This window comes from Polypterus senegalus, chromosome 7 (genome assembly GCF_016835505.1).
Source record: "Polypterus senegalus isolate Bchr_013 chromosome 7, ASM1683550v1, whole genome shotgun sequence".
Lineage (NCBI taxonomy): Eukaryota > Metazoa > Chordata > Cladistia > Polypteriformes > Polypteridae > Polypterus > Polypterus senegalus.
Window position 1 is genome coordinate 44,648,547 of NC_053160.1, and position 12,666 is coordinate 44,661,212.

Consider the following 12,666-nt stretch of genomic DNA (forward strand, 5'->3'; position numbering starts at 1 on the left):
TGTACATGTGTATCATGTACACTAGTCAATTACATGTGCTATACCAAAATAAAAAAACTGAATCTTAACACACAAATAAGTAAGGGTAAGTCATAAACAGATTCAAATATTGAAAAATAAATGAACACTGCCTATTTTGATATTGTTTATCAATTTCTAATTTCCAATTCATACTTAACCTTTTGAATTTTTTAATTACTATTGTGTAACTTAAGGAAATGGCATATGAGCTTAGCCATTCAGCAGTACTTGACCTTGCTCACTAATCATTCCTGGTATGTTCCAAAAACCAAAGTCAGCCTATTGCAGTGGGAATCCTAAGAGTTACGCTCTTTTGTGAGGAATAATAGCCATTATGTGACCTTAAGGTTAATGAGTTGTTGCTGAATTATAGCATGATATTTATTTTGTCAATCACTATCATATATAGTATCATAGTATATACTATAATTTTACTTTAGTAGGACGAAGTTACAATTTAACATCATAGTACATTGAGTATAATTAGTTGATGTTTACAGTTAAAAATGATACAACACAAATGGTTTTAAATGGTTTTAAACTCTCAAAACTCAAAAGTAGCTACAGATGTGTTGATTTAAATGACATTTGCTTTGTAAATTACACATACCAAACAGACTCCTACCTCCCGTTTTCACACATTTTGGACAGCATTCTCCAGCTGGTGTATACTTGGTGTCCTCCCTTGTGCAAGACAGAAGAGGGCATTGTCTGGGCCCACATTTAACCCTCCCATGAGAGCAAACACATGTTGTACACTTAGAGCTCAACCATTCACTATCATGCTGTCAAAAAACACAAAAATTAGTTTTCCAAGTAAATGTTATACACACACATATATTGCTCCATTATTTTTTACTGATCCATGCAACAGTTTATACATGTTATTCTAAAATGATATGAAGAAATGCACCTGAGAGCTTTAAATACAAAAAAGTTTTCACTCAACAATAATTATGTTTGTGTGTATATTGTGGTGTAAAGCCGGGGACCTTGCCCAGCCAGGAGGCCTCCACGTTGGAAGGATCGCAGGAGGGAGCATATCCAGAGCATTATCTCCTCTGGAGTGCTAGGTGGCAGCCTCCCTGGATTGCAGTGGTGCCTCTGACTTCCACAGGGCTCCATGGGAGCTGGAGTGTGATACAGCCCTGTTGGGTTCCGTGGGTGCCACCAAGAGGTGCGGCAGCTGCTACTGAGCCCTTATTTGCAGCTCTTCCACCACACCCAGAAGTGTTGCTGGACGTGGGTCAAACACCTGGAGCACTTCAGGGTGCCTTATAAAAGGAGCCACCAGCCATTACTCCAGGAGCCAGAGTCGGGAGGAGATAGACAAAGCTTGCCCGGAGGAGTGGAGGAAAGAGTAGAAAAGAAGAAGAAAAGACTTTTGTATTGTGTCAGTGACTGTACTGAACCGTGTTGTACTTGTGGAAAATGGGGGAAGGCGTTTCCCATGACAGAAAAATAAAAATAAAAAGCTTGTGTGCTTAACTTGTGCCCCACGTCTGTGTGTGTCAGGTTTGGGCAGCAGGAGCGCCCTCTGCAGGCCACAATATAGTAAATATAATATATATTATATATATTGTGGCGCGTGGCTGGGGGTGGTACCCAGCCGGGACACCCACAAGGACCACAGGAGGGCTTACACCTCCTCCAGACCACAAGGGGGCGACCGCCCTGGTGGCTTTGGGGACCACGGAAACAGAGCTTAGAAACTCAACCCTATAGGGGCCCGTAGTCACCGCCAAGGAGCGCCCAGATGCCTGAGGAGCCCTGGCCCTCAGCACTTCTGCCACACCCGGAAGTGCTGGGGGGAAGAAGACCAGGGACACCTGGACTGCTTCCGGGTGCACAGCTGGCACTTCCGCCACACCTGGGAGGGCCAGCGGAAGGTTATCGGGAGGTACCTGGAGCTCGTCCGGGTGAGGATAAAAGGGGCCGTCTCCCTCCATTCAATGGCTGCAGTCGGGTGGAAGAGGACAGAGCTCAGAGGAGAGGAGTGGAGGCAGTCAGGAGAAGACAAAGGCATTGTGTTGAGGGCCTGGACTGAGGGTGACTGGTGCTGCGGCACTGGGTTGTATGCTTCACTTGTGTCAATAGTGTAAATAAACGTGTGTTGGGTGATAAAACAATGTCTACAGCTGTGTCTGGGCTGTTCCCACAATATATATCCATCAAACACTTCTAAAGTGGTACTGGTAGTTTTTCCTTTTTATTTGCTTTTGCAATATTTGTTGCAAATTCTTTTGTAATTTTACTCACTCTATTCAATATACTCCTAAATTAAACAATCACTACCCAATACTTTCCAACACTGCATTTGACTTGTTAGTTCCAGGTGTACTTTTGACACAGGTGTGTAAAAACTCGACAGTAGTTTGTTGCAGCAAAAAACATGTCTGCTTCACACTACAATTGTTATAATTTATCTGTATTGCATGCTTAACATTCTCCTCATTGCTGCTGCTATGCTGCAGTAGCTGCTTTAGCCATTATCACTATACCTTACACAGTATTATCTATATTGATATTACAGAATATCACAAATAACAACTATACAGCTATTTCAAATGATATTTATGTTTTTTAGTGTTAAATAACTTAAAATTAATCATCGGTATTTAGGTGCCAGGCTGATTAAAGTAAAACTTGAATAAAAAACAATGCTCTTGACCATTCTTAGAGACACTACAACAGCAGAAAACAATCACTTACTCCATAGATTTGTCCTTCATACTGACAAAAGCCTTGACTTCTCTGAGAGCATTCTGGACAGCACTTATTTGGAAATATTCGTAAACGTTCTCCCTAAAATTTGGCAGAAAAAAATAAGTTCTAACAACTATTTATTTATACAGTTCACTTAAGCTGCAATTCAGTAATGATTGAGGAATAGACACTTCAATGTTAAAATCAGTTATTGTTTATAGACATGTGCCATCAATCCTTAAAACTATTACTATTTTGTATATTAATTAAGATAACCCCACAACCTGTAAGAGCAGTTCTTAAGTTCACAAATACCAGAAGTATTTTGTAAAACCTGGAAATGGGTTAAATGAAAAACAAAACTTAATGCACGAGATAACAGAAAGGGAGGAAAAAGAGACAACAGCACTACAAAAATAGAAGAGAAAACAATCCCCTCACCCCAACACAAAAAGCTGTTTTTGTGATCAAAACCAAACACCTTTTTTATTATTCCAACACATTACAATATTAGTGAGCGTTTACTATGATTCACTAACTATTTTGTTACCCAAAATCCCTGTTGTGGGGCATCCAGCAAATTTAGTCCTGATACAAACCTTAAATTAATTGATAACCAAAAAATAAGGTGTATAATTTGACCAAGGGATAAAACCAGACCCTCCACCAGGGGCATCTGTAACAGAAATTTATTTCAAATTAAAACAAAAAATATATCACCAGGTTCAGAAAGAAGCATGCAGTTTTAAATGCTGTTTATTGAACATTCGCTCTCTTGGCACTAAAGCTGTTTTGGTAAATGATATTATATTAAGTACAAAATCTGATCTGTGTCTTCTCACTGAAACCTGGCTTAGTAAATGTGACACTGTTCCCCTAGCTGAGGCGTCACCAGATGGATACTCGTTCCTTCATAAGTCTAGAGATTCTGGTCGAGGAGGAGGCCTTGGAATAATTCATTGTAACAAAATGCAAATCACGTCTAAAAATCTAGGCAACTTTACATCCTTTGAGGCATTCATTTTAAATATTAAAACAGATTCCAACACAATTATAGTGCTAGTCTACAGACCACCAGGGCCATATTCATTGTTCATGACTGAATTTAGCAACCTTTCATCTGATTTGGCTATAAATTATGATCACGTAGTACTGATGGGGATTTTAATGTACACATTGATGTGGAAACTGACACTTTTAGCAAATGTTTTACTTATTTGTTAAATTCAGTAGGATTTTGTCAGATTGTCAAAGGTCCAACTCATAATCATAACCACACATTAGATTTAATTATAACTTACAAAGTTGAAATTCAAAATTTAAATATTACTCCATTAAATGAAGTTATTTCCGATCACTTCTTAATTACATTTGATTTAGTTCTGCTCTTGCCAATGCACTCAGATTAAAACAAAGACAGTGCGACATCTAGATTGTAATTCTGCTTCAAAATTTATAGATACCTTGAGTAAGTCGAGTGTAATTGTGGAAAACCATTTAGATCAGTTAACATCAAATGTAAACGTGGAAAACAATTTAGATCAGCTAACATCACATTATAATGTGACCTTGAGAGATGCTCTGGACACAGTGGCTCCCCTTAAAACAAAAGTGATCAAAGCACATAGAAACTCTCCCTGGTTTAATGAAAACACTCAAGCTCTTAAATTAGAGTGTCGAAAACTGGAGCGCGATGGAGAACAACAAAGCTACATGTCTTTCAAATTGCATGGACAGAGAGTGTTAATACATATAAAAAGCCCTCTTTAAAGCTCGCTCTGAATACTATTCTACTATAATAGATCCTCGGTTACTGTTTAGGACAGTGGCTAAATTAACAAATTGGAATTCAGATCAACAGTGCAAAATACCAACAGATATTAGCAGTACAGACTTTATGAACTTCTTCAATGAGAAAATTAAAAATATAAGATCCCAGATCTCAGCATCACAGTACAAACCAAATACTAGCTTAGCAGACCCTGCCACATTGCATTCAGCACTTTAGTAATTTTAATCCTGTAACTGAGCAGGAAGTCTTAACTTTAATTTCTAAAATGAAGCCCACTACTTGTTCCCTAGATCCAGTGCCAACAAAACTAGTAAAAGTGCAATGGATGTTCTTGCAGCCTATTCTAAACATTATCAATAGTTCATTATTGCATGGCACAGTACCTGATGCACTAAAAGTGTCAGTCATTAAACCATTACTTAAAAAGTCAGACCTAGACCCACACATACTAAATAATTATAGGCCTATTTCAAATTTACCATTTCTCTCTAAAATACTAGAGAAAGTAGTCGCCAGTCAGCTTCAGTCACACCTTACGCATTACAATTTATTTGAGAAATTCCAGTCTGGTTTTTTGCACTGGTCATAGTACAGAAAGGCACTAACACGGGTTGTAAATGACATTCTGATATCCTCTGATGAAGGAAACTCCACTGTAATTATGTTGTTGGACTTAAGTGCAGCATTTGACACCATTGACCATTCTATTTTACTGCACAGGCTAGAAAATGATGTTGGGCTTACAGGCCCGTGCTCGCTTGGTTTAGTTCTTATTTATCAAATCGATTCCAATATGTACAGAAATGTGCTGACAGTACTCCATCATTATACACAGAAGTTCAATATGGTGTCCCGCAGGGCTCAGTACTGGGACCTTTACTGTTTTCACTTTACATGCTTCCACTGGGATCTCTCATTAGGAAACATAATGTTAATTTTCACTCATATGCAGATGACACCCAGTTATACCTTTCATTTAAATCAAATGAAGTTTCTCCGATGTTGTCTTTAATTAGTTGTGTTAGTGAATTAAAGGAATGGATGAATGAGAACTACTTGTCTTTAAATACAGATAAAACAGAGATGTTAATTGTTGGAGGGAATGACTGATCACAGCAATATTTTGTCATCATTTAACTCAGTTGGAATCCCAATTAATTGAATCAGCCCAATCTCGGAGTTCTCTTTGACTCTAGCATGTCATTTAAAGCATATATTACAAAGTTGTCCAAAACATGTTTCTTCCATCTTAAAAATGCGCTTTCTAAATAAACAGGATTCTAAGAAATTAATTCATGCATTTATTTCTAGTAGGATTGATGTTCGAACTGTTCTTTTTACAGCCTCCAGTTAATCCAAAATGCTGCTGCAAGAATTATTACAAGAACAAGAAAATATGAACACATAACTCAGTTCTTAAATACTTACACTGGCTCCCAGTTAAGTTTAGGGCAGATTTCAAAATCCTCCTTTTAACATATAAAGCATTAAATGGCCAAGGTCCGACTTACTTGTCTGAACTTATCATGACTTACAAACCTGAGCGCACATTAAGATCTCAAGATGCCGGTCTGCTTATGATTCCAAGGATTAATAAAATAACAGTGGGAGGTCAAGCTTTTAGTTACAGGGCCCCTAAACTGTGGAATGGTCTGCCTGCTACATAAGAGATGCCCTTCGGTCTCAGCCTTTAAATCCCGCTGAAGACTCACTACTTCAGTTTAGCATATCCTGACTAGAGCTGCTGATTTACTGTACAGACTGCATCTCTGTTGTTAGTCATTAGCACTAAAACATAAGTAACACGATAGTTATAATTTGATACTAACCCTCACCTATTCTGTTTCTCTTCTCGGTACTCAAATGTGGCATTGGTGCCATGGCCACCTGCCAAGTTGTTTGCCTGCCTATGGTAAAGTCATCCCTGATGGAGGATCACAGGAATCATGGGAAAGAGGGTCCTTTCATTGGATTGTCTGGGCCAGCACTGTTTCAGCTGTGGAATGGCCAAATTGGGGAGGCAGTTGATGGATGAGGTCTCTAGGACTCTAAAAAATCCAAATCATATTATGTGATGTCATCCATTGTTAAATTCTACTACGTACTTCTACAATTTTTATTTTTATACTGTCTTGAGGTTTTGTTTTGTTCTGTGTATTGTATTGTATTGACCCCCTTCTTTTTGACACCCACTGCACACCCAACCTACCTGGAAAGGGGTCTCTCTTTGAACTGCCTTTCCCGAGGTTTCTTCCATTTTTCCCTACAAGGTTTTTTGGGAGTTTTTCCTTGTCTTCTTAGAGAGTCAAGGCTGGGGGGCTGTCAAGAGTTAAAGCCCATTGTGGCACTCCTTATGTGATTTTGGGCTATACAAAAATAAATTGTATTGTATTGTATTGTATTATATTCTTCTCTGAGCAACTCTATTTATATACTGTAAAGTGCAAAAACTGAGTTGTTTTGTATTGCAGAAAGCAAAAGACCCCAACATGCTAAATGCTGTACTGTAATAATAGGAAAGCAGTTTGTTGCAGAGTTGGATTGAGATGAACAAATTGATAATCACTAAATTATACCCATTTCAATTAAAAAAAAACTGTCTGAACAGAAAGTACATAGCATAGTCTGAAAGCACAGATCATATGCTGTGTACTCATCATCCACCAGTTTCTGTCACAGAAGAAATGAAATTTGTTACCAAAAATATACAACTTGCTGGTGGTGTTTGATTAGGCAGACTGCCTCCTTCGTACGGCTACAAGATTTATTTCTATAGCACATTTCATACAACTGATACAGCAAAAAGTCCTTTAAAAGATGTTAAAGTAGTAGCTACATGCAAAGAAACACAAATTGACATTTGATAAGAATTATAATGCATAAATAGTAAGAAAAAGTTAAAAATGGACACTTGCATAAGATATATATACATTATTTTATAGTATTTTATATATATAAAATTAAGAGAAATCAGTCAGTCAGTCATTGTCCAACCCGCTATATCCTAACACAGGGTCACGGGGATCTGCTAGAGCCAATCCCAGCCAGCACAGGGCACAAGGCAGGAACAACTCTTGGGCACGGCGCCAGCCCACCGCAGGGCACACATACCAAGCACACACTAGGGTCAATTTAGGATCGTCAATGCACCTAGCCAGCATGTCTTTGGACTGAGGGAGGAAACCAGAGAACCTGTAGGAAACCCACGCAGACATGGGGAGAACATGCAAACTCCACGCAGGGAGGACCCGGGAAACAAACCCAGTTCTCCTTACTGCGAGGCAGCAGCACTACCACTGCGTCACTGTGCCGTGCTTAATTAAGAGAAATGGACTCCATAAATATAAAATTGTGTTTTTAGAGTCTCTGAATGATAGTCCAATGATGGAAAAAAGAGAAAACAACTCCAGTTAAACTGGAGAAAAAAAAAATCTGTAGGAGTTCTAGGCCAAAAGTTCATCCAGCCCCCAATGGGCATTCTGCCTAACGAAGATGTTCTTAAGAATTTTTTTTTTTTAATTTTTCTTAAGACTTTGTTTTAGAGGATTCAATATGTGGATCTCATGGCATGTTGGGGTATCAGCTTTCATTCAAACATCTCAGGTGGCTGCACAGGACTTTTGATCAGGTGGTTGTGGCACAGGAAAAAATATTGCTGGTTCATTGAAGAGTATGATCATTCTATGAATATCTACTTTATTAAGGGCAGAACTAAATTGTAGCTACGAAAGAGCTAAATTAAAAAAGTGGGATTTTTGGAGTTTTTTTTAAATGAGCTACAGTGTTATCCTAGCATATCATTTTTGCTGTACAGTATTTCAGATTTTTGTTGCACAACAGCAAAAATCCGCCACCACTACTTTTATGTTTGGCTCTTGGAATAATAAGCTGATCGCTATTAGGTTATGATTTAGAATGGAAGGGGAATGGCACTCCAAAAAAACAGAAAAGAGTAAGATTATTTAAAACTTATTATTAGTAGTATTTTTTATAATTCTATAAGACATGGGTCACCAAAGTAATAATGCGAAGACTGGTGAGATGTGCTCAGATTTTCTTTTTCTGGCTGAGATTTAGCTAACTAAATGGTGAATTAATTTCTCAGCATCTTGCAATGTAATAAGAGTTCTACATTTTGCAATGTTCCTTAAATGGAACAATACAGTCTTACTAATATTATTAATATGTTCTTTAAAGATTAGATCAAAGTCTTTGATTACATATAAATTCTTTACTTCCGCTTTGACTTTTAATGCTAAGGCATCAAGTTTATTTCTAATACCCTCATTATTTCAATTTTACTAACAAATAAGATTTAATTTTCTCCTTAGCTTGATAAAATTACTACTCATCCAATAAGAAATACAAGACAGACAGTAAGTCAGAGAGCTGTAGTAGTTCACATTGTGTTTTGAGAAAATCTGGCCTATTGGAAGCATACAGATTGAAAATAACAGTAGACCTAAATAGCTCCTTGTACTACACCATATACAATATCATGGATCCCTGAACTACAATCACCACAATTAGCAAAGCATTTTCTACCTGTTAAATAGGACTAAAACCAATTTAAGACACTGCCCGAGAGGCCCACCAATTGACTAAGGTATTTAATTGTAATACTGTAGTCTATGGCGTCAAAGACTGTGCTGAGGTCTAATAAAACAAGAACAGACATGTGTGCTCTGTCTGTATTAACCTGTATGTCATTTACTACATTAGGCAGTCCAGTTTCCAAACTACGATTTGATCTAAAAACTGACTGAAACTTAAGAAAGATTAATTATGTAAATAGTTGTTTAATTGCTGAAAACACACTTTTTCTAGAATTTTACTTAAAAAAGCAGGTTAGAAATAGGTCTAAAGTTATTAAGTACAGATAAGTCAAGATATTCATCTTTAAGCAGAGGTTTTACTACTGCAGTCTTTAGACAATCAAAGAAATCTGCAAAGACCATCTTATCTAATAATGAATTTACTATTTCAAGTACACTTTCAATTAGCACATCCAAGATTTCTTTGTAAAATCCTGTTGTGACTGGTTCAAGGACACAAGTGCAGGGTTTTAGCTGAGAAATTATGGAGTTCCAGAATAACTATTTTAGTGAAGGTATTTAATTATCTAAAAAGAGCATGCTTAGGTTCAACAGGATTGTTTTGGAGGGATGTATCACATTATTTCTAATATCATTTATTTTGGGTTTTAAAAGTTTCGCTACACATTTCCTTGATGCGTTCTGCTGAATGAACTGGGTTTAGAAAAGAATCATTCAGAATAAAACCCTAGGATTTACAGCATTATCATTTATAATTAGGGAATCCATTCCCAGATGGGTTTATCCATTCCTGGGAATTTGGGAATCCCGCATGTCATTCCCGGGAATCTCGGGCTCCCGGAAATGACACAGTGCACAGGCATTTCACATGTGAATGGTTTTAGAATGAATGGCACTTATTTTTAATAAAACTACTGCAATATGTTGACACCAATAAAAGACTAACCTTACCTACAAGCAGTTCATGCTGTCATATAAGTACAAATACCGTATCTAATTAATTGCGGTAATAAGAGCGTAGAAAGCACGTATTGAGCATGCAGTCGTCCAGGCGAGAGCGCACCAACACTTTCCAAAATAGTTTTACACAGTTTACACTTAGCCAACTGGCCTAGCTTTTCGCACAAAAAAAGATGCCAAACTACATTGTTTTTAAACTCGACAGACCCGGCCATTCGTATGAGGCATTCAACACAAACAACTGATGTTCTGAGTGCCGACTGGACCCGAGCTCTGCTCCAGTTGGAAACTTGACACCAGCCTGTACTATCAACAGCACAGACGTCAATGAACTCTGCCCTGTCCCGGCATTCGTGAGCTGCAGAGTGTAGAAACCTCCCAGTCCAATGTGCTCAGTCTTAGTGGGAGCCGGGAGACTGACTGCTGCAGGTCTGTCTGAATTAATTAGCAACACACTACACCGTGGGCCAATAAACCATGACACTTAATTATTTTCAACTATAACTCTGTTATTTCTTGATCAATTTTTACACGCTATATATGCAAGCTTGGCCTTTCCTGTTCAGCCAGGAATTCCAGCAGTTTCATTCCCGGTATGTGGGAATGGGAAACAGGAATGGATTCCCTATTTATGATTGAGCATGAGAAAGGTGATATATAAATAAAATGTATTATTATTGTTATTATTATTAATTTTAGAAAAATAGGAATGCCTCTCAAGATGGACTGCTTTGTTACATTCAGCTCTATGTGCCTTCAGCTTACCTCCATTTACATTTACATTCCTTTTACATGCATTTTTATTACTATTTAATTTAATATTGTTTTTTGTATCAGTATACTGCTGCTGGATTATGTAAATTTCCCCTTGGGATTAATAAAGTATCTATCCATCTATATATGCTCAGCTCTTTGGCATTTTCTCTTTAGTTCTGAAACTCTGAGGTTTCCATGGTATATTAGTGCTAAACTGTTTCTTAACAATTTTTTCAAGAGCCACTATGTCGGCTGCAGCTCTCATCTCAGAAAAGGATATTTCAGTTTTTCTGGTAACATCGCTGTCTATGTGAAGATAAGCAATAAATTTGGACAGATTAGCAAACTTACATGCTACAGATGCATTAAATTAATGCCTATAAACAGTGTACTACTTTTTAGTGGTAGTTACCAGTATTTCTACAATACGCACAAATAAAGAAATGGTAAAATATGCGAGCATTCACGACCTGCCTCACGTCAACTTTAATTCCTTTTGAAATAACTAAATCCAGTGTGGGTCCTCCATTATGAGTAGGCTGGTTTATGTGCTGGCAAAGATCAAATGAGTGCAATAAGTTAATAAATTCTCTTGCTTTAGAGTTTCACTGAATATCTATATGAAAATTCAAATCCCCTACAATTGGGAACCCATCATAATTAATTATTATTATTACTAAGAATTCAACAATAAAGGACACAAATGGTCAATATGAAACACTGTCACCACGGCAAGATACTCGAAGGACACAAAGAAGGACTTAGCGAAATAATTGAACAAAATTGCAATTCAGAGGCGCTGCTTCAATGAACACTGCCGCACCATCACTAGTGAGCCATGTTTCACTCAATGTAATAAAGTCTATTTTCCTATCACTAATAAGATTGTTAATCTAAAAGTCTTACTGATTAATGTTCTAACATTTAGTAAAGCCACATTTAAGGTTTCAGAAGAACACAGCTGAATTGGTGTGTTGAGGCTCATTGAATTAGCAATTAATTTATACATATTTATCCTGTTTGTCCAGACCTGTTGGTTTTTATTATTATTTGACCCGCTTTGTCCAGATCTTTCAGTTAGACCATGATCAAATTAAGGACTTGTTTAGACAATTCGGCGGCTGGCTGGCTAGACTCAAAACATAAAGTAGATTAGTATTAAGATTAATTTCAAATAGTCAAAGCTAAGTATTTACCTTAGCTATATTGTCTGAGTGGTCCTGGGTGTCTTGCCTGTTCAGATGTAGCCCATCTCTTCTGAAAAACTATCGCTTTCAGAACAAAACGAAATTGTCAACAAAGCCAAGGCCGTGCTCAGCACAGAAAGTCTTCAACCAGGCATTTAGGGAAAACAGGCAACTAAACGCCTCATCTGAACATCAGTGCAATGGAAGTGGTCCAGATATGACGATCAGCATAGCAGAGTCCTGGATCCCCCCCTTACAAGCGATGTGCAGCAGCAATTCTAAATCCTCTTTCGGCACCTCTGACCAGCAACTGTGAATGTTATTTGTTCTTATGTGAAACACCACAGTGCCAACTTCTTTAAACTTCACAAGGGCAGGTGGAGCTTTTTTTTTCTCTCAGAAAGTAAGTTACAAAAGTGTTCAGCCAGAAAGAGCAAAACTCCAGGTTTTATACAATGGAGTCCCCCTAAATGACAATAAGCACTTCCGTTGCCATCTGGTGAAGAGGTGAGAGCTTCAAAATGGTTGCTCAACTGCAACATCAGTGCTTCTCATGGTGTTTGAGGTGAAGGACCCCTTCTTTTATTGGTGCTCCCACATTCCTAAAACAGATACTTGCCAGTTTTAGGAACTGCTGAGGTGTGGAATAGACCAGCAGGCAATTGCTGAGAGGGGAATAATGGTATAG

General features: G+C 37.8%; 1 protein-coding gene across 2 annotated transcripts in view; it reads right to left on the reverse strand.

Moving 5' to 3' along the window:
* fras1 (Fraser extracellular matrix complex subunit 1) overlaps window positions 1-12,666 on the reverse strand; it is a 304,511-nt gene that overhangs the window by 210,114 nt on the left and 81,731 nt on the right. For both annotated transcript variants that reach the window (XM_039758545.1, XM_039758544.1), the window contains exons 4-5: window positions 2,734-2,826; window positions 647-806 (exon numbers count right to left, since the gene is read on the reverse strand). In XM_039758545.1, coding sequence (XP_039614479.1) covers window positions 647-806; window positions 2,734-2,826 — 253 coding nt within the window. The remainder of the gene's footprint in view (window positions 1-646; window positions 807-2,733; window positions 2,827-12,666) is intronic.